At 38.3% G+C, this 26,161-nt stretch overlaps 1 protein-coding gene across 8 annotated transcripts in view; it reads right to left on the bottom strand.

Moving 5' to 3' along the window:
* Window positions 1-22,905, bottom strand: part of ZNF33B (zinc finger protein 33B) — a 57,225-nt gene extending 34,320 nt beyond the window's left edge. For 2 of the 8 annotated variants that reach the window (XM_027530853.1, XM_027530848.1), the window contains exons 1-4: window positions 22,720-22,898; window positions 21,515-21,651; window positions 6,277-6,421; window positions 5,522-5,617 (exon numbers count right to left, since the gene is read on the bottom strand). In XM_027530853.1, coding sequence (XP_027386654.1) covers window positions 5,522-5,617; window positions 6,277-6,421; window positions 21,515-21,529 — 256 coding nt within the window. In that variant the 5' untranslated portion in view covers window positions 21,530-21,651; window positions 22,720-22,898. Of the gene's footprint in view, window positions 1-5,521; window positions 5,618-6,276; window positions 6,422-21,514; window positions 21,652-22,719 lie in introns of all 8 variants that reach the window. The other 6 variants (XM_027530852.1, XM_027530847.1, XM_027530846.1 and 3 more) reach the window with 5 other exon arrangements.
* Window positions 22,906-26,161: the final 3,256 nt, after the last annotated feature.

Here is a 26,161-nt window from a genome sequence, read left to right as displayed (position 1 = left end):
CTGCTCCTGGGCTTTTGTTTTTTGGGAGATGTTCGATGACAGCTTCAATTTCAGTGCTTGTAATTGGGTTGTTCATAATTTCTATTTCTTCCTGGTTCAGTCTTGGAAGACTGAACTTTCTTAAGAATCTGTCCATTTCTTCCAGGCTATCCATTTTATTTGCCATATAATTGTTCATAATAATCTTTTATAATCCTTTGTATTTCTGCATTGTCTGTTGTAACCTTTCCTTTTTCATTTCTAATTTTGTTGATTTGATTCTTCTCTTTTTTCTTAATGAGCCTGGCTAAGGGTTTGTCAATTTTGTTTATCTTATCAAAGAACCAGCTTTTAGTTTTATTCATCATTACTGCTGCTTTTTTCATTTATTTCTGCTTGAATCTTTATGATTTCATCCCTTCTACTAATTTTGGGGTTTTCTTCTTCTTCTTTTTCCAGTTGCTTTAGGTGTAATGTTAGGTTGTCTATTTGACGTTTTTCTTGTTTCTTGAGGTAGGATTGTATTGCTATAAACTTCCCTCTTGGAACTGCTTTTGCTGCATCCCGTAGGTTTTGAGTTGTTGTGTTTTCATCGTCATTTGTTTCTAGAAATCTTTTGATTTCCCTTTTGATTTGTTCAGTAAACTTGTTTTAGAAACATGTTGTTTAATCTCCACGTGTTTGTGTTTCTTACAGTTTTTTCTTGCAATTGATATCTAGTCTCATAGTGTTGTGTTCAAAGAAGACTCTTGATATAATTTCAATTTTCTTAAATTTACTGAGGTTTGATTCATGACCCAAGATGTGGTCTATCCTGGAGAATGTTCCATGTGCACTTGAGAAGGTATATTCTTCTGCATTTGGATGGAATGTCCTGAAGAGATCAATGAGGTCCATCTCATCTAATGTATCATTTAAGACTTGTGTTTATTAATATTGTTTTGGTTTGAGTGGGGTGTTAAAGTCTCCTACTATTATTTTGTTACTGTCAGTTTCTCCTTTTATGTCTGTTAGTGTTTTTCTTACGTATTGAGGTGTTCCTATGTTGGGTGTATAGATATTTACAATTGTTATGTCTTCTTCTTGGACTGATCCCTTGATCATTATGTAGTGTTCTTATCTCTTGTAAACTTCTTTAAGGTCTATTTTGTCTGGAGAACTGCTACTCCACCTTTCTTTTGCCTCCCATTTGCATGGAATATATTTTTCCAGCCTCTCACCTTCAGTGTATATGTGTCTTGAGGTCCGAAGTGGGTTTCCTCTAGACAGCATACATATGGGTCTTCTTTTTGTATACATTCAGCCAGTCTACGTCTTTTGGTGGGAGCATTTAATCCATTTACATTTAAAGTAATTATTGATATATATGTTCCTATTGCCACTTTCTATTGTTTGGGGTTGATTTTGTAGATCTTTTTTCTCCTGTTGTATTTCTTGACTATATAAGTCTGTTTAACATTTGCTGTAAAGCTGGTTTGGTGGTACTGAATTCTCTTTTGCTTTTCTGAAAAGCTTTTTATTTCTGCATCAATTGTGAATGAAGCCTTTGCTGGGTATAGTAATCTTGGTTGTAGATTTTTCCCTTTCAGTACTTTAAATATATCCTGCCATTCCCTTCTGGCCTGAAGAGTTTCTGCTGAAAGATCAGCTGTTAAGTGTATGGGGTTGCCCTTTTATGTTACTTGTTGCTTCTCCCTTGCTGCTTTTAATATTCTTCATGTTTAGTCTTTGTTAGTTTGATTAGTATATGTCTTGGCGTGTTTCTCCCTGCGTTTATCCTGTATGGGACTCTTTGTGCCTCTTGGAGTTGACTATTTCCTTTTCCATGTTGGGGAAATTTTCAACTATAATCTTCAAAAATTTTCTCATACCCTTGACCCCTATAATTCAAATATTGGTGCATTTGATAGGTCCCAGCAATGGCACCCCACTCCAATACTCTTGCCGGGAAAATCCCATGGACAGAGGAGCCTGGTAGGCTGCAGTCCATGGGGTCGCTAAGGGTCGGACATGACTGAGCAACTTCACTTTCACTATCCTGCATTGGAGAAGGAAATGGCAACCCACTCCAGTGTTCTTGCCTGGAGAATCCCAGGGACGGGGGAGCCTGGTGGGCTGCCGTCTATGGGGTTGGTTGCACAGAGTTGGACACGACTGAAGCAACTTAGCAGCAGCAGCAGAGGTCTCTGAGACTGTCCTCAGCTCTTTTCATTCTTTTTTACTTTATTCTGCTCTTCATAAGTTATTTCTACCATTTTATCTTCCAGCTCACTGATTCATTCTTCTGCTTCAGGTATTCTGCTATTGATTCCTTCTAGGATACTTTTAATTTCAGTAATTGTGTTGTTTGTCTCTGCATGTTTATTCTTTAATTCTTCTAGGTCTTTGTTAATTGATTCTTTTAATTTCTCCATTTTGTTTTCAAGGTTTTCTATCATTTTTACTATCATTATTCTGAATTCTTTTTCAGGTAGTTTGCCTGTTTTATCTTCCTTTATTTGGACTTCATTTGTGTAGTATTTCTCTGCCTTTTCATTATTTTTTTTTTAACTTATTGTGTTTGAGGTCTTCTTTTCCCAGGCTTCAAGGTTGAATTCTTTCTTCCTTTTGGTTTCTGCCCTCCTAAGGTTGGTCCAGTGGTTTGTGTAAGCTAGGGTAAGATTTGTGCTGAGTTTTTGTTTGTTTTTCCTCTGATGGGCAAGGCTGAGTGAGGTGGTAATCCTGTCTGCTGATGACTGGGTTTGTATTTTTGTTTTGTTTGTTGTTTACATGAGGTGTCTTGCACAGGGTGCTACTGGTGGTTGGGTGATGCTGGGTCTGATATTAAAGTGGTTTCCTTCCTGTGAGTTCTTACTATTTGATACTCTCTAGGGTTAGTTCCCTGGTAATCTAGGGTCTTGGGAGTCAGCTCCCACTCCATAGGCTCAGGGCTTGATCTTTATTGATCCACAAATAATGGAAACTTGAAAATGTATGCTCCCATTTTGTTATGGCTCCCAGATGATGTCAGGCTCTGTACAACAGAATTCTCCAAGTAAAAGTCTTGCTTGGCCAATAGGAAGTAAACAATCAAAAAATAGAGATCAGCTGAGTTCTGCCTCACCTGAGCTTCAGGATAAACAGCAAATACAGTACAATAGTCCTATGGTCTCTTTGATAAGCTTTCCTATCTTCAACAAGTATCTGGAAATTTTAGGATACAGTGAAGGCAGTGCTCAGATGAATATTTACAGCTATAAACACCTGTGGCGCAGGAGGGCTCCCCAGCTCCTACTCCCTCAATCCTCTCCTCCTCCTCCCCTCCTCTTTATCTCTCCCTCCGTCTCTGCCGGGCACACATGGTGCCAGTTGGGCCTGACCCGACCAGAAAGAGAACAGGGTGGGAGGTGGTGGTGGCAGCAGTGACCGGTGACCAAAATCGAGATCGCTTCCATAATTTCTCTTTTTGATAGCCTGTTGTTAGTGTATAGACATGCAACAGATTTCTATATGTTAATTTTGTATCCTACAATTTTACCAAATTCATTGACGAGCTCTAATAGCTTTTTGGCAGCACCTTTAGAAGTTTCTATGTATAGTATTATGTCATCTGCAAACAATGATAGTTTTTGCTTCTTCCTTTGCAGTTTATATTCTTTGTATTTCTTTTTCTTTTGTGTGTGTGTGTGTGTGTTTATATTTCTTTTTCTTTTGTCTGACTGCTATGACTAGCACTTCTAATACTATGTTGAATAAAAGTGGTGAGAGAGTGAGCATTCCTGTCCTGTTCCTAACCTTAGAGGAAATGCTTTTAGTTTCTTACCACTGAATAATGATGTTAGCTGTTGCTTTATCATATATGACCCTCTATACACACTCTGCTAAGAGTTTTATTGTAAATGGATGTAGAATTTTGTCAAAAGCATTCTGCACCAAATGAAATAAACATATCTCTATAATGTTTTGCAACAGTTTGAGAAGGGTAAGTGTTAACTCTTCTCTAAACATTTTGTAGTATTCACCTGTGAAGTCATCTGGTCCTGGACTTTTGCTTTTTATGATTTAAAAAAAAATACTGATTCAATTTCATTACGGTAGGTACAAAATATTATCTGAAGTATTTGTTTTGAAATTATAAGACATACAAAGAAACAGGAAAATTCCACCTATACTGGGCGAACAGCCAACAATAGAAACTGTTTGTGAGAGGATCCAGATATGGGACTTAGCAGACCTTACAGCAGCTATTATAAATACATTCAAAAACTACCAAGCTTAAGGAAATAAATATTAGTATGAAGGCAGATCATCACATAGAGAGTAAGAATAAAGAGACAAATCAAAATTCTAGATTTGAAAATTATAATAACTGCAATAGAAATTCACTGGAAGGATTCAATAGTAGATTGATGCTTACAGGAAGAAGAATTAGTGAAAGTGAAGATAGCTCAACCAACAAAAGGCAATCTAAGGAACAGAGAGAGAAAAAATAAAGAATAAAGCCTCAAATAAATGAAGGATACCACTAAGTGCATTAACATTCATAATGGAAGTACCAGAAGGAAAGAAAAAAGACCAGGGAGCAAAAAAAGTATTCAGTGAAATGATGGCAAACATTTGGCAAATGTAAAGAAAAACATTAATCTGTAAATTCAACAAGATGAACTCCAAGTGGGATAAACACAGAGATGCATCATAGCAAAACTATTTAAGAAACAAAGAAAAAACTTTAAAAGCAACAAGAGAAACACAATTATTAACATACAAGGAACTCCAATAAGATTAACACTTGACTTCTCATCTGAAACAACAGAGTCCAGGAGATGGGGTGACATATTCAATGTGCTGGGGGATAATGTGTTCTAGTTCTAACTTTTTAGCGGAACCTCCATACTGTTTTCCATAGTGGTTGAACCAATTTACATCTTAACCAATGGTGTACAAGGGTTCCCTTTTCTCCCCATCCTCGCCAACACATTATTATCTCTTATCTTCTTGATGCCAGCCATTCCAACTGGTGTGACATGATATCTCACTGTGCTTTTGATTTGCATTTCCCTGATGATTAGTAATGTTATCTTTTCAGGTACCTGTGAGCATTAAAAATACTATTTCTATAACTCATTAATATGCATTATTTTTCCATTACTATACTCTCAGCTCTTAAGAGTACAGCAGGTACTCAAAAATTATTTGAGTCAAAAAAATGAGTGTATGAAAGAATAGCTAATAACAGCATGAATACAGAGCAATGGAGGTTGTAAGATGAGCAACTGAAACTGCTTTGAGAATCATAGAGTAACCAAGGAAAACAACAATAAAATGGGGTGGGCAAAAACTGGATTACTGGCAAATATAAGAATGATAAATATTCAAAAAGTGAATCAAAAGGAGAACATTTTTACTAAGAGTGGTATCTGGAGACTTCTAAGTTACTTCTAAGTATTAGGACCTCTAAAGTGATATTCTTTAAAAAAAAAATTGAAAGTTGTCAACCTCTGGACTAATCAAAGGAAGATAATAAATTCCCTGGTGTTCACCTGTTCAATACACATTAACTCACCTGAGAAGCTTTGGCTTAGGAATTCTTCCTCCAATATCCATGGCTCTTCTCCTTGCTCCAGCCTGAAGATCACCTCTGGTTTGGTAATACAAAACCCTGTTAAAGTGAAATAATTTATGACGTGGGCCAGGTGGCCTAGATTTCAGGGCCTCTGAAAGAGGAGGAAGCTTCTAGAGCTGCTCAATGAAGGTGCCATTGAACATTTCACTGGAGAAGCAAACACAAATATCTTCCTGGTGCCCCAAAGTGACCTATAAACATTGAGTCTTTAATTCCAATCTTAAATATCATTAAACTTCACATGATGTCCATAAGCTTCTTAATTAAAAGAATTTTTTTGTTACAACTTTGTGGCCAAGGAAAGCCCTACAAAGAGGATCTGATTTAATACTCATATGTATGTATTATTACTTTATGCTTTAGTCTGTTTGGGCTGTTGTAACAGAATATCATAGACCAGGTGGCTTTAAAAACAGAAATTTACTTCTCACAGTCTGGAGGCTGGGAACTCAGAGATCAAGGTGCCAGCATGGTCAGAATCTGGTGCGGCCTCTCTTCCTGGTTTGCAGATCGCTACCATTTTGCTGTGTCCTCACAAGGTGGAGAACACCAAAAGATCCCTTTTCTTCTCCTATTTTTGTAAATGCATTAATCCCACCATGAGGATCTAATAATTCAATCTAAACATCCTTGAGGATTGGGGTTTAAAAGAATTTTTAAATGCCATTTAGAATTGCATAATAAACCAACCTTACCCACTGAGACAAGGTTCCTGTAGTTCTCCAGCATCACATCTCTATACAAGGACCTTTGAGTTGAGTCCAGGTGCTGCCACTCCTCCTGGGTGAAGCCCACAGTCACATCCTTAAAGGATACTAATCCCTGGAATTTCTGTTCAATCTGAAATATTCAGAATTAAGATGACATGGAAAAGATGTATGGAAGCAAATCCCTACCATGATTATTGTTTACAGATTACTAAACTGGTTTGCAGAATGTTCCTTTTGCTTTATACTCTGGGAGAACAAGAGAAAGCATAAAAGAAATATTCTGTAAACCAATTTGCATTAATTATTAATTCTCAAGTTTCCACAATGGATCTGGAACTATTCTAGTTCTTGTAAATATTAAGATTAGCAAATACCATCCTGTAGTCAAGAAGCATATAATCTGGTAAGAAAACATGCAGTTCAGTTCAGATAAGTCGCTCAGTTGTGTCCGACTCTTTGCGACCCATGAACCACAGCATGCCAGGCCTCCCTGTCCATCACCAACTGCCGGAATCTACCCAAATCCATGTCCATCGAGTCGGTGATGCCATCCAACCATCTCATCCTCTGTCATCCCCTTCTCCTACTCCCCTCAATCTTTCCCAGCATCAGGGTCTTTTCAAATGAGTCAGCTCTTCACATCAGATGGCCAAAGTATTGGAGTTTCATCTCCAACATCAGTCCTACCAATGAACATCCAGGACTGATCTCCTTTAGGATGGACTGGTTGGATCTCCTTGCAGTCCAAAGGACTCTCAAGAGTCTTCTCCAACCCAACAATTCAAAAGCATCAATTCTTCAGTGCTCAGCTTTTTTTATAGTACAACTTTCACATCCATAAATGACCACTGGAAAAACCGTAGCCTTGACTAGATGGGCCTTTGTTGGCAAAGTAATGTCTCTGCTTTTCAATATGCTATCTAGGTTGGTCATAACTTTCCTTCCAAGGAGTGTCTTTTAATTTCATGGCTGCAATCACCATCTGTAGTGATTTTGAAGCCCAGAAAAATAAAGTCACCCACTGTTTCCACTGTTTTTCCATCTAGTTGCCATGAACTGATGGGACCAGATGCCATGATCTTAGTTTTCTGAATGTTGAGCTTTAAGCCAACTTTTTCACTCTCCTCTTTCATCAAGTGGCTCTTTAGTTCTTCTTCACTTTCTGCCATAAGAATGGTGTCATCTGCATATCTGAGGTTCTTGATATTTCTCCCAGCAATCTTGATTCCAGCTTGTGCTTCTTCCAGCCCAGCATTTCTCATGATGTACTCTGCATATAAGTTAAATAAGCAGGGTGATAATATACAGCCTTTACCTATTTGGAACCAGTCTGTTGTTCCATGTCTGGTTCTAACTATTGCTTCCTGACCTGCATACAGGTTTCTCAAGAGGCAGATCAGGTGGTCTGGTATTCCCATCTCTTTCAGAATTTTCCACAGTTTATTGTGATCCACACGGTCAAAGGCTTTGGCATAGTCAATAAAGCAGAAATAGATGTTTTACTGGAACTCTCTTGCTTTCTCGATGATCCAGCGGATGTTGGCAATTTGATCTCTGGTTCCTCTGCCTTTTCTAAAACCAGCTTGAACATCTGGAAGTTCATGGTTCACGTATTGCTGAAGCCTGGCTTGGAGAATTTTGAGCATTACTTTGCTAGAGCGTGAGATGAGTGCAATTGTGTGGCAGTTTGAGCATTTCTTGGCATTGCCTTTCTTTAGGTTTGGAATGAAAACTGACCTTTTTCAGTCCTGAGGCTATTGCTGAATTTTCCAAATTTGCTGACATATTGAGTGCAGCACTTTCACAGCATCATCTTTCAGGATCTGAAACAGCTCAACTGGAATTCCATCACCTTCACTAGCTTTGTTCATAGTGATGCTTCCTAAGGCCCACTTGACTTCACATTCCAGGATGTATGGCTCTAGGTGAATGTGAGTGATCACACCATTGTGATTATCTGGGTCATGAAGATCTTTTTTGTACAGTTATTCTGTGTATTCTTGCCACCTCTTCTTAATATCTTCTGCTTCTGTGAGGTCCATACCATTTTTTTCCTTTACTACCTGGCATGCTGCAATTCACAGGGTTGCAAAGAGTCGGACACAACTGAGCGACTGAACTGAACTGAAGCCCATCTTTGCATGAAATGTTCCCTTGGTATCTCTAATTTTCTTGAAGAGATCTCTAGTCTTTCCCATTCTATTGTTTGCCTCTATTTCTTTGGATTGATCGCTGAGGAAGGCTTTCTTATCTCTCCTTGCTGTTCTTTGGAACTCTGCATTCAAATGGGTATATCTTTCCTTTTCTGCTTTGCTTTTCACTTCTCTTCTTTTCACAGCCATTTCCAAGGCCTCCTCAGACAGCCATTTTGCTTTTTTGCATTTCTTTTTCTTGGGGATGGTCTTGATTTCTGTTTCCTGTACAATGTCACGAACCTCCGTCCATAGTTCATCAGGCACTCTATCAGATCTAGTCTCTTCAGTCTATTTCTCACTTCTACTGTATAGTCATAAGGGATTTGATTTAGGTCATACCTCAATGGTCTAGTGGTTTTCTCCACTTTCTTCAATTTCAGTCTGAATATGGCAATAAGGGGTTCATGATCCGAGCCACAGTCAGCTCCCAGTCTTTTTTTTTTTTTGCTAACTGTATAGAGCTTCTCCATCTTTGGCTGCAAAGAATATAACCAATCTGATTTTGGTGTTGACCATCTGGTGATGTCCATGGGTAGAGTCTTCTCTTGTGTTGTTGGAAGAGGGTGTTTGCTACGACCAGTGCGTTCTCTTGGCAGAACTCTATCAGCCTTTGCCCTGCTTCATTCTGTACTCCAAAGCCAAAAACATGGAGTAATATGTTACAAGTACTGTGGTTAAAGTACACACTCAATAGATTAATATAAATAAGAAGCAAAACTACTTCTGTTTTGAGCTTCACTGAGGAAGAACAGCTACTGAATAAAGAGTGACACTGTGTTCTTCATGAATATAAGGTCACTGCACAAGCAAAGGCTAGGGCCCTCTAACACTCTCAGGAAATGAGTAACAAGGCAAACAGGAGTTGAGATAAGAAAAAGGGCCACAGAAGTACTCAAGGAAAGCACTATAGAATAACTTTAGACCAGTGGACTCCAAAGTATGTGATCACTTTCCATCTTAAAGAATACTTTTGAACACTACAGAAGTTTGTCTATAAACCACAGAAATAAACTAACAAGAAGTTTGTTACAAACTTTATTCTTATTTAGACTTAAGAATGTAGGTAAAAATCTAGTATGCTATTACACTACAATACATATCTTAGATCCTAATTCTTCAATTCAGAGACAATAATTAGGATGTGCAGCAGATGATACAGGAGAAGATATTCAACTAAACTGTTTTCAACGTCATCCAGAGTGGGGATAAAAAAGAAGGGCATGTTAACCTACTCCAGCATTCTTGCCTGGAGAATCCTGTTGTCAGAGAAGCCTGGAAGGCTACAGTTCATGGGATCACAAAGAGTTAGACACGACTGAGCAACTAACACAACACCAGAGTGCATGCCTCTACTTTAGGCATCATTGTTGCAGACAGAGCTGCCAAAGGACAGATTCAACAATATACTGAAAATACATGACTAAGTTTTTATTTCAGACCAATTCTGTTTTTAAAAAGGGAATGGAAAGCAAAAGGACAAAAGAACCCACTTATATAAACTTGAAACTTGGATGCAAATAGTGAAGTGCAAGCCTCTCAGTTGTGTCCAACTCTTTGCAACCCCATGGACTGTACAGTCCATGGAATTCTCCATGCCAGAATACTGGAGTGGGTAGCTTTTCCCTTCTTCAGGGGATCTTCCCAACCCAGGGACTGAATGCAGGTCTCCTGTGTCTCTCAATTGCAGGCAGATTATTTACCATCTGAGCCACCAGGGAAGCTCAAAAGGTTTAGAAATTAGATACAAGTTCAATATAACAAATATCAGAATATTAAAATTTTTAAAGGTATAACAAACAGCAGGTGTGAAAAATATAAAAGTCTTTACAAAAAATATAATGAAGGAAAATAAGAAGACCCAAATAAGTAGAAGGATGTAAGAAATTCCTAGATAGGCTCAGTATTGTAAAAATATCAATTCTCTCCATGCTGATATAAAAATTCATACCAATTGCAAAAAAAATTCCAGACAAGCTAATTCTAAAATATGTGAAAATGCAAAGGGTAAAAATCCACAAATCATCTTAAAGAAAAATTAAGCCATAAGAAGTACCATATATCAAGTATAATATATTATCAATGTATCATAATTAAAATATTGTGACTCAGGCACAAGAATTTTCAAATGCATCAATAGAGTAGAAGAGTCCAAAATGTATGTATGTCACTTGATTTTTGACAAGGATAACAGAAGGACAACCATTTCAATACACAGTGTTTAATTATAGGCAGCATTTACTGCTATTTTAACTATAAACAGAAATCCATTTTAGACAGTATACAGATCTAAATTTGAAAAGTAAAACAGTAAAAATTTTAGCAAATACAGTAAGAAATACCTTCATGACACTAAGAATAAGCAAAGACTTCTTAACTAGGATGCAAATTACATTAATAATTTTACAATATTAAGATCTTACCCTTACCAAACGACAGAAAGAAAATAAAAGTACAACACAAAGTGGAAAGAGACATTTGGAACACATATATCTGACAAAGAAGTCCTATCTCTAATATAGAAAGACTTTTTTTTAATTAATGAGGACAAAAATGCAGGCCATCTTGGTAACAAACCTGACAGCAAATCTCTCAACAGCAACTATGAAAGTGAGAAGACACTGGGCAAAAATTTGAATGGGCAACTTGCAAATGAGAAAATGAAAATGGAATGTCATTTTAAAAGAGCTAGGAAAAATGTCACCAGAAAATTCTAAATCCAGAAAGAATATTCTTCTAAAATGAATGTATTTTCCACATAAAGTTTGAAAAAATTATCAATAATACACACAAGTCAAGAAATACTACAGTTAAGGAAAATGATATAAAGAAAACTGAAAATGGAATTTAAAGCAACAAATATAATGTCTTTTGGAATCCATGAAAAACACTGAAAGTAAAATACATCAAAATACTAGTAATAGGATAATTAAGGTTAAACTGATTAAAGATTCTAGTACTATCTGTGAAAAGGTAAAGCACTAACTTAAGGTAAACGAAAGTAAGAATTCTGTAAAGGAAAAGTTCAACTCCTCTGTTTTACTCAGGTCACCAAATTAGTGGGAACTTTTCCCATCCCAAGCAATTAACTAAATTCTAACATTACAGCATCAGGTTCCAGGCTCAGTTCCATGTGACACCATTCCTACTTCAGACACCAAGTGTAAGCCCAGTGTATCTAACCACTGGGTAAAAACCAAGGCTCCCACACCCTCTTTGTTCAGTTTAATAACCTGACAGAGTGGCTCACAAAACACAGAAAAATAATTTACTTATGAGATTAATGGGTTAATATAAAAGGATACAACTCAGAAACATCCAGATGCAAGAGATACCCAAAGCAAGGATGGGTAAAAGGTTACAAAACTTCCATGCTCTCTCAGAGCTCACTACCTTCCCAATAATACCTCCATGTTCAACAACCTGGAAGCTCTCTGAATCCCGTAAGTAACCTGGAAGCTCTCTGAATCCCATAAATTCACGGACTTTCATGGAGATTACATTATATATGCAAGACTGATCAAATCACTGGTCAATGGTGGCTAATTCAGCCTCCAGCCACTCACTCCTCCTCAGAGGTTGGGAGGTGGGGCTGAGAATTCCAACCCTCTAATCATACGGTTGGTTCTCCTGGTACTCAGTACCTCATTCTTATGAGACATTTCAAAAGTCACTTCATTAACATAAACTCAGGTATGGTTGAAACAAAAAACACCATCTTAATTGTTGTGGAGCTATTTCAGGAACTAGGAAAAAATACTCAATATTGTAACAACAGATTTCCCTATAGCTTTTATCACTTAAGATATTATTAGTTTTAGGGAGGTAAGTTAAGAAACCCTGCAGGAAAATCAACATACATATTTATTATAATAACAATATCACAAATGCAAATTGTAGTATCTAGAGTAAAAACTAAAAATATATGAAACTATATAAATTAAAAGCTACTAGATACAAAAAGAAAATGCCTATCAAAAGGAGAATGGGGAAGATGGCAAAGGAGTAAGATGGGGACATCACCAGCCTCCCCACAAATACATCAAAAACTCATCAAGATATGGAACAACTCCTACAAAGCATTCTCTAGGCAGCAGCAGAAGACCCCAGCCTCCAGGCGGACAGGCTAAGCTCCCTGCAATGAGGTAGGAGAGAGGATGGAGACATAAAAAGGGAAAAGACGGGGACCCCCCTGGTGGCCCAGTGACTAAGATGCTGTGCTCCCAATGTAGGGGGCCTGGGTTCAATCCCTGGTCCAAGAACTAGATCCCACATGCTGCAATTAAAATATCCCTTGAGCAGCCAAATAAATAATAATAATAAAAAAATTTTTTAAAGGGAAAAGATGGAGAACTTCTGGGCAGGAGCTTATGCCCCAAGGGAAGGAGGGAGCCCTGAAACAGCAGGGGTCCCCAATGCACAGGGAAACTTCCTTCATAGGCAGGCCCAAGGCGGAGCTTCGAAGTCTTGGAAAACTAGACAAAGCAGGGACTTAAAAGGCAGTAAACAGAGAAAACTGCTCTTCTCAGTCTGTTAACAGACGGCAAGCTTGGGGAACCGAGGGTGGTGCGGCATACAAGCCCAGCCAGCGCACAGCCCTTGCAGCACAGAGGGCTGGCCCAGGTAGCTGAGTATGATGCCGCAGACACACCCAGCCAGTGCACACAACCCTTGAAGTACAGAGGGTGGGCCCAGGTGGCCTAGTGTGACACAGCAGACAAATGGGACCAGGGCACCGATAGACAGGAGGAATATAAACGGGCAGTGCACACAACCCTCCTGGCACAGCTGAAAGAACACGACACTCGTGACAAAGAGGGCAAGGGGGTGAGATGAAACAAGTGCACATAAACCCCGCAACACAGAGTGCGTGCGTGGGAGCTAAGATAAGTGCACACAAGGAAGCAAAGGGCAGGCCTGGGGAGCCAAAACAAGTGCACACAAGCCCCGTGACACAGAGGGTAAGCTCAGGGGCCAGAGGGAAGCCCACACAAGTCACCGTGATGTAGAAGGCACAAGAAAACATCCACACAAGCACCTACCTAACAAGCTTCAACCAGCACCACAGGGCAGGACAGGGGAACAGAAGCACCATTTCATGATCCCAGGGACAAGTAGGGGGCTGGTGACACTGCATATATGCTGAGGTCACTTTAAAGCATCTGCAGAAATACATGTACCTAACACCATGAAAGCTAGAACGACTGCCCAAAGGCATACTGAATGCACAGACACTCCAAAACCTACTACTGGACACTGCACTGCACTTCAGAGAGGCGAGATCCAGCTCCATCAACTGTAACAATAGCACAAGCTCCCCCAACCAGGAAAACATCACAGGACACTAACCGAACCCCATCCACAAGGGCAGACTCCACAACCAAGAACTACGACCTTGAGAACCTTTTTCAGATTTTTTCTTTTTTTCCTCTTATAAATCACACTGTTTATTCTCCCAACATATCTCCACCATCACATTAGCCTTTAGCAGTGCTGTGGAGTTTTCCTTTCTTTTTCTTGTTATAAAAATAAAAAAATTCATTTTAAGATTCTTTCTTTTTATAAATCACAGTGTTTATTCTCCATCATATTTCCACCTTCACATTAGCCTTTTGCGGTGCTGTGGAGTTTTTCTCTTTGTTTTCCTTGTTAAAGAAAAAATTTCATTTAAAGATTTTTTCTTATAAATCACACTGTTTATTCCCTCTACATATTTCTACCTCCAAAAGATAAATGTTGGTTGTGTGGTTTGGAGTTTTCCTCTTTGTGTTTGTAAAAAAAAGGAAAAGAAAGAAAAACATTCATTTTAAGATTTTTTTTTTCCATTTTCTCCTCTTTCACTTTTTTTTCTTTTTTCTTGATGAATTTAATTTTATTTTTTATATATTCCACTGCTTTTCCTATAGTTCTTTACCAGCTGTAACTATTCCTGAATATATATAAATCTTTTCCACATATGTCTATTCATCTTTCTTTTCTTTTTCAATTGTCTCCAGCCCTTTCTTTTCTCTTTCCCCTCCCTTCTCTTTTTTTTTCTATTTTTCTTATTCTCCCCCTTTATTCCTTCACTCTCTCTTCTTTCACCAAGTTACATTGTTGAGCTCTCTATGCTATATTGCCCAGGGAGCCCTCTGCTCATGCTCAGACTTACAGATTGAGCATTAGCTAATTCTGCTTTCAATTGCTTGATATCACCTCTGGGTTCTCTTGCTCACCAAGTCAATCTCCTGTACTCTTCTTTAGAATACTTTGGTTATAACTGTATGTGTGTATGTATATGTCCCAGTATTTCTGTAATTACCTGCTTGATTTCCTCCTACTAGAACACAAGCACAAGTCATCCCTAACAAGAAATCAACACAAACCACCCAACATTTCCCTCTGAGGGTAAAAATCAAAAGAAAGAAGTAATACAATCCTAAAGCCTGGGAAAAGGAGACCTCAAGTGGAGCAAGTTAGAAGGAAAAAAAAAGATGAAAAGATAGAGAAATACAGCACAAATGAAGGAGCAAGGTAGAAAGTCACAAGACCAAATAAACAAAGAGTAAATAAGTAATCTCCCTGAAAGAGAATTCAGAATAATGATAGTAAAGATGCTCCAAGGACTTGAAAACACAAACTCATGTTTGTTGATGTATGACAGAAAACCACAAAATTCTGTAAAGCAATTATCCTTTAATTAAAAAAGAAAAAAAAAGACACAAAAAAATGAAAGCAGATACATTAGTTTGCTGACAAAGGTCTGTCTACTCAAAGCTATGGTTTTTCCAGTAGTCATGTATGGATGTGACAGGTGGACCATAAAGAAGGCTGAGCACCAAAGAATTGATGCTTTTGAACTGAGGTATTGGAGAAGACTCTTGAGAGTCCCTTGGACTGCAAGGAGATCCAACCAGTCCATCCTAAAGTCCTGACTAATTCATTGGAAGGACTGATGCTGAAGCTGAAGCTCCAATACTTTGGCCACCTGATGCAAAGAACTGACTCACTGGAAAAGACCCTGATGCTGGGAAAGACTGAAGGTAGGAGGAGAAAGGGATGACAGATGATGCTGTGACTAAGACTTCCAATAATATGTTGAATAAAAGTGGCAAGAAGAGGAAAAAAAAAAGAGAAAGAATGGATAAGTAAATTGTATTCTTTTCATGTATGCAGCAATACAAGAAATAAACTACTGGTACATGCAGCAACATGAATGAATCAAACATATAATGAAAAAAGCCTCATGTAAAAATGTACACACAAATCCTATACATCTAAGTTTCAATAACAGGCAAAATTAATAAATAATGATAGACAAGCACCACAAAGGGGAAGGAAAGTTGTTCTTAAAGACTGGAAAAGTCATGAAGGAACCTTAAGGGGTGGCGGAAATATTAAATATGTTGACTTAGTTGGTAATTACTAGGATTTATGTATGTGTCTTAAAAAAAGGCTGTATACACTTATATTGAATGCATCTTACACACTTTATTGTATCATGATCTAGCACAAAACAAAATTAAAAAATCAGAATTCGAAAAAGGGGAAAGTGGAATATATGAAATAGTAAATGAATTTATAAAATCAGCAATAAATATCTGCCAGTAAGTTGACAGCCAGTAGCTACAGGGGTTTGCAACAAGATAATTTATACCTTCTGAAAGGAAAGGTTTGAACATGTGATATTTTCTTAAGTTGCTAATAGAGAATATGTTGATAAAAATCTTTGTATCTGTTGATGTAGCTACCTATCATGAGTATCAAGGCTGAGACTGCTTAAATATCTGAAGAGGGAGAGTACACTGATTGAGAAGTAAAGTAAGTTGGTAAGGTGGAGAAGTAAGGTAAGGTGGAGAAACACAGTATCACTTAGGGATCCTATGTTAAAATAGCATATTGCATTGTAAGCTGACTCAGTGTCAGAAAAACAAAGCAAAATAAAATAAATCAATAAAATATGTGTGAACAACCAACAAGAAAGCACAGCAAGTAAATACATTGTGGGACAGAGGGCCTAAAACCAAACAACAATAAATGAAAATAGATTAAATCACCCAACATAAAAACAGGAATCTTAAACTTAAAAGGTCTACTTCTTAATTTTTGACTAGAAAAAACAATCCTAAGGAAAACAAAACAGGATTTTGTTTATATCTCTATCATAGTGAAAGTGTTAATCACTCAGTTGTGCCTGACTCTTTGTGACTTCATGGACTATAGCTCGCCAGGTCCCTATGTCTATAGGATTCTCCAGGCAAGAATACTGGGGTTGGTTGCCATGCCCTTCTCCAGGAGGTCTTCCCAACTCAGGGATCGAACCCAGGTCTCCTGCATTGCAGGCAGATTTATTACCATTTGAGCTACTGGGAAGCCCCCCTTGATAGGGATACAAGTGTCTATCATAAGACTTGTAGTAATATAAAAACTAAACGTCCTACATAATTCTAAGAATTTCTATTTATAAAAACTATATATATCTCTTTCTAGGACACATAATAAATATTCATAAATGGTTGCTGAATGGATGAATTAAGAACCAATTCAGTTACATTAAGTGAATACTAATTACAGTGAAAGGGAGACTCACGTGTGATAAAAAACAGTTGCAGAAAAGTGGAAGAGAGCCTAAACATAAACTCATACCACACTTAACACAGTTAATTGAAGGCAATGGCACCCCACTCTAGTACTCTTGCTTGGAAAATCCCATGGACAGAGGAGCCTCGTAGGCTGCAGTCCATGGGGTCGCTGGGAGTCGGACATGATGGAGCAACTTCACTTTCACCTTTCACTTTCATGCATTGGAGAAGGAAATGGCAACCCACTCCGGTGTTCTTGCCTGGAGAATCCCAGGGATGGTGGAGCCTGGCGGGCTGCCATCTATGGGGTCGCACAGAGTCGGACACGACTGAAGCGACTTAGCAGCTTAGCAGCAGCAATAACACACAATGTGAAAAGGATAATCTCTTTAGTAACTGGTGTTGAGGAAACTGGGTATCTACCTGCAAAAGAATAAAACTGGACCCTGATCTTACATCACTCAGAACAATTAACTTGAAATAGATCAAAGACTTAAACATAAGACCCTAGAAGAAAACACAGGGAAGGAGCTCCTTGACATTATTCCTGGCAATCATTCTTGGATAAGATACCAAAAGCACAGGCAAAAAAAGCTAAAATAAACAAACAGGGCTACATCAAATGTAAGAGCTTCTGGGGACTTCCCTGGTGTTCCAGTGGTTAAGACTCTAAGCTACCACTGTAGGAGACGCAGGTTCAGTCCCCTGGTCTGGGAACTAGGATCCCACAACGCCACACAGTGTGGCCAAAACAAACAAAAGCATTAGAGCTTCTGCACAGCCAAGGAAACAATCAAAAAATTTGAAAAGGCAACCTATAGGAAAATATTCCCGACATGTTTCTGATAATATACAAAATACATAAAGAACTCATATAACTCAAAAGCAAGAAAGCAAATAATCCAATTTAAAAATGGTCAAAGGATGTCAATAAACATTTTTCCAAAGACAAACAAATGGCCGAAGGTGCTCAAAATCACTAATCAAATGTAAACAAAATCACAGTGAGATATTATCTCACACCTGTTAAAAGGGCTATTATTAAAAAGACAGGAGATAACAAATGTTGTAAAGGATTCAGAGAAAAGGGAAGTCTTGTGCACTGTTGGTGGGAATGTAAACTGGTGTAGCAATTATGGAAACACTATGGAGGCTCCTGAAAAAATTTTAAATAGAACTATTTTATGATCCAGCAATTCCACTCTTGGGTATAAACCCCAAAGAAACAAAACCACTATCCTAAAGAGATATCTGTACCCTCATGTTCATTGTAGCATTACTTGCAATAGCCAAAGGATGGAAACATTCAAGGATGAATGAATGTTCAAGAAAAATGAATAACGAAAAATGTAATGGTATATACAATGGAATACTATTTGGCTATAAAAAGAAGGAAATCCTGACATTGGGAAAAATGTTAATGGACCTTGACAGCATTATGCTAAGTGAAATAAGTCAGACAACGAAAGGTATACTACTGGTATCACTTACATGTGGAATCTAAAACCACCACCACCACCTCCAATAAAAGCCAAATTCACAGAAAGAGAATGAAATGGGGGTTGCCAAGGGCTAAGAAAAAGGGGAAACAGAATGATATAAATCAAAAGGTATAAATGTTCAGTCATTATAAGAATAATTTTGCTCAGCCATAAAAAGGAATGAAATTGGATCATTTGTAGAAATGTGGACGGACCTAGAGTCTATCATACAGAGTGAAGTAAGTCAGAGAGAGAAAAATAAACATCACATATTAACACATATGTATGGAATCTAGAAAAATGGTACAGATGAACCTATTTCCAGTGCAAAAATAGAGAAGCAGATGTAGGAAACGGACACATGGACATGGGAGGAAGGGGACGGTGGGATGAACTGGGAGATTAGGATTGACATATACATACACTACCATGTGTATAACAGATAGCTAGTGGGAATATCTGCTATAAAGCACAGGAAGCTCAGCTCAGTGCTCTTGATGATCTAGATGGGTGGGATGGGGGTGGGCTGGGAAGGAGGTTTAAGAAGGAGGGGATATATGTATATATAAAACTGGTTCACTTCATGGTAAATGAACTGTAATGCAATTATACTCCAATAAAAAAGATAAAAAAAGAATAATTTAGGAGGATCTAATGTACAGTATGTTGACTATTAACTGTATAGTATTATATAGCTGAAACTTGCTGAGAGTAGACCTTAAGCATTCTCCAATATCAAAAAAACAAACCCAATCAAAAAATGGGCAGAAGATCTAAACAGACATTTCTCTAAAGAAGACAGATGGCCAAGAGGCACATGAAAAGATGCTCAACATCACTAATTAATAGAGAAATGCAAATCAAAACTACAATTAAGTATCATCTCACACCGGTCGGTCAGAATGGCCATCATCAAAAAACCTACAAAAAATAAATGCTGGGAAAGGGGTGGAGAAAAGGGAACCCTCTTGCATTGTTGGTGGGAATGTAAATAAAACCCAAATGCCTCTCAATGGATACTTTGTGAACATGACAAAATCTACCCAGTCTACGCCAGCAGCTTTCATAATGAAGACATGTGGCAGGTATTCCCACTCAGATCTGTTTTGCTAGTGCTTGGTCAGGAAATATTATCCTTTTATTGTTCTCTTTATTTTTTACAGATGGATAACATAAAATTAGGTCCTTTAATCACATTTTATATATATATATATATATATATATATTTTTTTTTTTTTTTAATTCAAGATGGCTTAAGGTACTATTTTAAAAAAAAAAAACATGCTTGGCATTTTTAGACAAAACAAAAAATTTCATTAGGCCCCTGGGGTAAGGAAAACAAGAATAAAAAACAGAAAGCACAAAAAGATTGTATCACAATATAAAAGTTTCAGAAAATACACTATTAAATGAAAAGACAAAAAGCATACTGAGAAAAGATAATTAGTAACAGTTATAACAAAAGATTACCATTTAAAATACACAGGGAATGCATACAAAACACTGCAAAACCTGAAAAGCCATACACTTATGAAAGCTGCACAACCACAATCAGTCAGAAAATCAAAGTTAAGTTTTTCATCTATTATGGAGGAAGTAATTTTTATATCTGGAAAGATGGAAAGGAAAATAGTCTTGATTTTCATATCCTATAACTCAAACCTATTAATCACAGAACTCTAGAGCAGTGATTCTTAAACTTAGAAAGTATCTGCATCACATGAATACCCTGTTAAAACAGACTGCTGAGCCTACCCCTCCATTTCTCTGCCAGCAGGTTTGAGATAGGGCATGAGCACCTGCAATTTCACACAAGTTTCCGGGTGATGCTGCTGCTTCCAGCCAAAGAACCTCACTTTGAGAAGCACTGCTCTAGAGTCTGAGACACACCTGAAATTTGTGCAGAGTGACAAGAATATTCACAGTAGCACTGTTTATAGTACTAAAAAATAGAAATTATCTAAATGTCTACCAATAGAATACTGAGAATGGAAAAATATGGCATTAAAAGGAATAAAACTACATATCAATAGATTTTAAATTACTAGTGAACCAGGAGAAAACTGTATCACAGATACATTAAAATAGTTTATGTATTTTTAAAAAGCACCCCAAACAATATATAGTATTGTTCAACCATCTACATATTTTTCCAATGTGGGGGTAAAATGAGAAGTCTAGTAGAAGCTGGAACTAAACTCAGAACTAAACTCTGGGGCACAATGAGGAGTACCCCAAGAAAAAGCCATCAGAAGAGTGGTTTCAGAAGTGAAAAAAGGAGACCTTCCAGGAGAGAGCAGTCAGTAATGCAGCAGTTGTTCAAGGAAGACAACTACAATTAAGTCACTGGTGACTTTTACCTGAATAGATTCTCAAGTGGAAAAGAACAAAGACAGAATGCTATGGGATGAAATCTGACCGAAGAACTCAGAAACATTTACCAGAGAATTTAACTTTGAACCACATGCTTCAGGACTTCTACACACAGCTTGGCGAAGATAAAACAGCTTTGTAACAAGCATGCATGCCATTTATTCCTCTAAACATACTCTAAAAATAAGTAAGACTATCATAAAATTCATTATTTGAACCATGTCTTCAACCTTTTTACCCTCAGTAAGGAATGGTTTGAGGCACTCACTTCAGAGCTGTCCCTGGAAATTACTTACCATGTGTCCCGAGCAAAAAGGGTATCTTCCATAAGACTTTGTTGCGTCTTGAAAGGAATCTTTTTGTATCCAAAATACAGTGTATCCCTTTCTGCCATGGTTATCAGAAACATCATAAACCTATCTGCAGGTTAACTTAGAAAGTCTGTTATAAATGATCAGTATATATAAGCCAACTTGGTTCTGTTCTTGATTTGCTATCTTTATATTTTCTATGAAGTTCAATTTTTATCTATTACTGATTTCCTATCTTAATGTATGGACTCTTACAAATCTCACAAAGTCCACTGTTAAACAAAGGAATGAATGAACAAACTCACCTGCGATTTATTCATTTTTGGCTGTTCCTGGAAAAACGTAGACAACTCTGAAGATACACTGGGTTAGAAGAAGAGGACTGGAGTCATGAAAGATCTGGCCTGTGTGGCAGTTCCTGAATTCTCCTTTCCTATTAAAGCTAAACACACCACTAGATAAGGAAAAAAATGTCAATGTCCCTTTGACCTTCAAAGACATGGATATATATATATATTGTTGATGACCACCTACCTAATACAACTCTAATATTACCATGTAGCTCTTGGGTATACATTTTTTCAGAGTTAAGTATTTAGCGCCTAGGGATATCTTATAACAGTTTAAGTCTCCCTTGGTGTTCATGAATTTTTTTTTAATTATAAAATTGATTAAAACAAAAATACACACAATGAATATTAATTACACCAAAACTGTTGTTAAAAAAATACTTAGGAATAAAGAAAGAAAAAGAAGAAACTCAGGACTAGGCTGTTTAACTTCCCTACTAACGTTACTAAACCTTTGCTTAGTGACTCCACAGAAAGCTATAAAAAGCAGTGCTTTAAGCAAAGACCCATGTTTTACCATTGTTGCCATTTCACAGAAGACTCTTCTATAAAACACTTGCTTTTAGTTGTATGGAAAAGTATAAACAATACTGCCTTATGAGTCAGATCTTTTAGTCTTCGCCACTAACTGATCTGAACAAGGCACTAATCTTCAGAAACAAAGAGAAAGAAATTCTATCCAAAGAGACAAAAAAACAGATAACTCTTGAATATCCTTCCTGAATGCTAAGGCAAGCAGAAGAGAAACAACATGAAGTAATGGACATGACCGGAGGGCAGTTTAGAATCCAAAAAGGATAAATGGAGAACCAAAGGAACGGAGTCTGTGTACAAAGCTAAGCTAACTGATCAGCCCCGACTGGTGGCTCTTCTCCCAAGACCCCACGCCCTGCAACACTCGCCCCTCCACAGCAAGCATTCTCTCAGCAGCCCCGCCCCCGCCCCGTGCCACCAGATCGCTGCCTGCATCTTGCTTGTATATTAAGTCCCTCCTCCTGAGCCCTTAGAAACAGGGCGTCTCGCATTCGCACGGGCGGGGGGGGGGCTCCAGCTCAGGGCTGGGGCTAGTCTGTCAGGGACTTCGGCCCACTCTTCCCAATGGAGACGCCCCCTTCTCGCCCCAGGGGTCTACAGAGCTCCTCCCCACCATGGGTACCGACCTTTTCCCTCCTACTCCCTAAACTGCACGGAACCCCTACGGTCCTCAACCAGCCATCCTGAGCTCACTCGCCTCTCCGTCTCCAAGGGGCACTGAGCCCAGAAGAGTGCACAGACTCATCAGCCCCGTAACCGCTTCCCACGCACGGCTGGAGAAAAACAGAAGCAAAGGCGGAAATGCATAGAGGGAAAAGGTGGAACTAGGCATGCGCAGATGGTCCGCACGCAGGGCCAGACAGTCCACGCTGACCACTAGAACTTTGTTTCCCTTTATTCTCCCCGACCAGCGGGTTGGGATTGGCTGAGAGTCCAGCCCACCTGGCAGCGGAAGATTTGGACCTGAGGTAATTTAAGCAGCTAGAGCCGGTCAGGGACTTTCTCCAAAGTTACGGATTACAGCCGAGTTCTCTGTGCAGTCAGAATGCAGATTTACATACAGACAAGTAAAGGAAAACTGTTCGTCAATTTCACTTTTTTTTTTTAATACTGGGAAATGGGGACTTAGTTGGTGGTGCAGTGGTTAAGATTACACACTTCCAGCAGGGAGCCTGGTTCAATCCCTGGTCAGGGAGCTGAATCCCACATGCCACTACTGAGTTCACATGCCACAACTAAAGATCCAGCTGCCCAAAGGAAGATAGAAGATCCGGCAACCCAGCACAGTCAAATGAAATAAATAAACAAATACTAGGAAATATATCCCATTAATACAATAAAAGAGTTATATCATCGGGTGGGGCGGGGGGGGGGGTGTGGCAGACAAGAAAGCAAGTTCATTAAAATCATGAAAGCAATAAATGAAAATAGTAGATAAATTAAGTAGATACAATCCAAAAGAAAATAGTCTTCCTCTATATATAAACATCTTGGAGAAGGGCCTGGCAACCCACTCCAGTATTCTCGCCTGGAGAATCCCATGGACAGAAGAACCTGGCAGGCTACAATCCACAAGGTCACAAAGAGACAGAGGCGACTGAAGAGACATAGCATGCATATATAAATATATTCTTTCATTTGTGACATTAAAATTACTTCATAAAAAGGGAGATAAATCCTTCCATAGATTCAATATTTTTGACAAAATTCCAATAAGAATCTCAACTAATTTTGGCATGTACTCCTTTTCTCTTTGATTTTTAAAGTAGTGTGTACATTACAAAAGCATTCTCAACTTCATCTGGAATAAAATTAAATCTAAACAGCCAGATGTTCTTAAAGTGCTGCATTCAATATGTCAGCAAATTTGGAAAACTCAGCAGTGACCGCTGGACTGAAAAAGGTCAGTTTTCATTCCAATTCCAAAGAAGGGCATTTCCAAAGAATGTTGAAATTACTGTATAACTGTGTTCATTTCACATGCTAGTAAGGTTATGCTCAAAATCCTTCAAGCTAGACTTTGGCAGTATGTGAACCGAGAACTTCCAGATGTATAAGTTGGGTTTAGAAAAGGCAGGAGAACCAGAGATCAAATTGCCAACATTTATTGAATCAATGAGAAAGCAAGGGAATTCCAGAAAAACATCTACTTCTGTTTCACTGACTATGCTAAAGTCTTTGACTATGTGGATCACAACAATCTGTGGAAAATTCTTCAAGTGATGGGAATACCAGACCACCTTACCTGTCTCCTGAGAAACCTGTATGCCAGTCAAGAAGCAACAGTTAGAACTTGACATGGAACAACAGACTGGTTCAAAATTGGGAAAGGAGTACATCAAGGCTATATATTGTCACCCTGCTTATTTAACTTCTCTGCAGAGTATATCATGTGAAATGCCAAGCAGGATGAATCACAAGCTGGAATCAAGATTGCCAGAAGAAATATCAACAACCTCAGATATGCAGATGATACCACTCTAATGCCAGAAAGTGAAGAGGAACTAAAGAGCCTCATGATGAAGGTGAAAGAGGAGAGTGAAAAATCTGGCTTAAAACTCAATATTAAAAAAAAAAACAAACTAAGATTATGGTGGTTGGTCCCAACACTTCATGGCAAATAGGAGGGGAAAAAGTGAAAGCAGTGCCAGATTTTATTTTCTTGGGCTCCAAAATCACTGCAGATAGTGACTGTAGCCATGAAATTAAAAGACATTTGCTCCTTGGAAGGAGAGCGATGACAAACCTAGACACCATATTAAAAAGCAAAGACATCACTTTGCTGACCATGGTCCATATAGTCAAAGCTATGGTTTTTCCAGTAATCATACACAGATGTGAGAGGTGGACCATAAAGAAGACTGAGCACCAAAGAGTTGATGCTTTTGAACTCTGGTGCAGAGAAGATTCTTGAGTCTCTTGGACAGCAAGGAGATCAAACCAGTTAATCCTAAAGGAGATCAACCCTAAATATTCATTGGAAGGATTGATGCTGAAGCTCTAATACATTGGCCACATGATGCAAAGAGCCGACTCACTGGAAAAAACCCCGATACTGGGAAGACTGAAGCAAAAGGAGAAGGGAGTGGCAGAGGATGAAGTGGTTACACAGCATCACCAACTCAATGGACATGAATCTGAGCAAATTCTGGAATACGGTGAAGAACAGAGGAATCTGTCATGCTCTAGTCCATGGGTCACAAAGAGTTGGACATGACCTAGCAACTGAACAAACAGCCAGAAAGCATTTCAAAAAGGAGAAAGTTGTCTAAGAGAAATCTCAATGTGTATAATATTGCTCAGTTTCAACGCCATCCCTATCAAGCTACCAACAGTATTCTTCACAGAGCTAGAACAAATAATTTCACAATTTGTATGGAAATACAAAAAACCTCGAATAGCCAAAGCGATCTTGAGAAAGAAGAATGGAACTGGAGGAATCAACTTACCTGACTTCAGGCTCTACTACAAAGCCACAGTTATCAAGACAGTATGGTACTGGCACAAAGACAGAAATATTGATCAATGGAATAAAATAGAAAGCCCAGAGATAAATCCACGCACATATGGACACCTTATCTTTGACAAAGGAGGCAAGAATATACAATGGATTAAAGACAATCTCTTTAACAAGTGGTGCTGGGAAAACTGGTCAACCACTTGTAAAAGAATGAAACTAGACCACTTTCTAACACCATACACAAAAATAAACTCAAAATGGATTAAAGATCTAAATGTAAGACCAGAAACTATAAAACTCCTAGAGGAGAACATAGGCAAAACACTCTCCGACATACATCACAGCAGGATCCTCTATGACCCACCTCCCAGAATATTGGAAATAAAAGCAAGAATAAACAAATGGGACCTAATTAACCTTAAAAGCTTCTGCACATCAAAGGAAACTATTAGCAAGGTGAAAAGGCAGCCTTCAGAATGGGAGAAAATAATAGCAAATGAAGCAACCAACAAACAACTAATCTCAAAAATATACAAGCAACTCCTACAGCTCAACTCCAGAAAAATAAACGACCCAATCAAAAAATGGGCCAAAGAACTAAATAGACA

Source organism: Bos indicus x Bos taurus, chromosome 28, assembly GCF_003369695.1.
Source record: "Bos indicus x Bos taurus breed Angus x Brahman F1 hybrid chromosome 28, Bos_hybrid_MaternalHap_v2.0, whole genome shotgun sequence".
NCBI classification, from domain to species: Eukaryota; Metazoa; Chordata; class Mammalia; order Artiodactyla; family Bovidae; genus Bos; species Bos indicus x Bos taurus.
The sequence above is the reverse complement of the archived record's forward strand: the minus strand, read 5'-3'. Positions and strand labels throughout refer to the sequence as shown.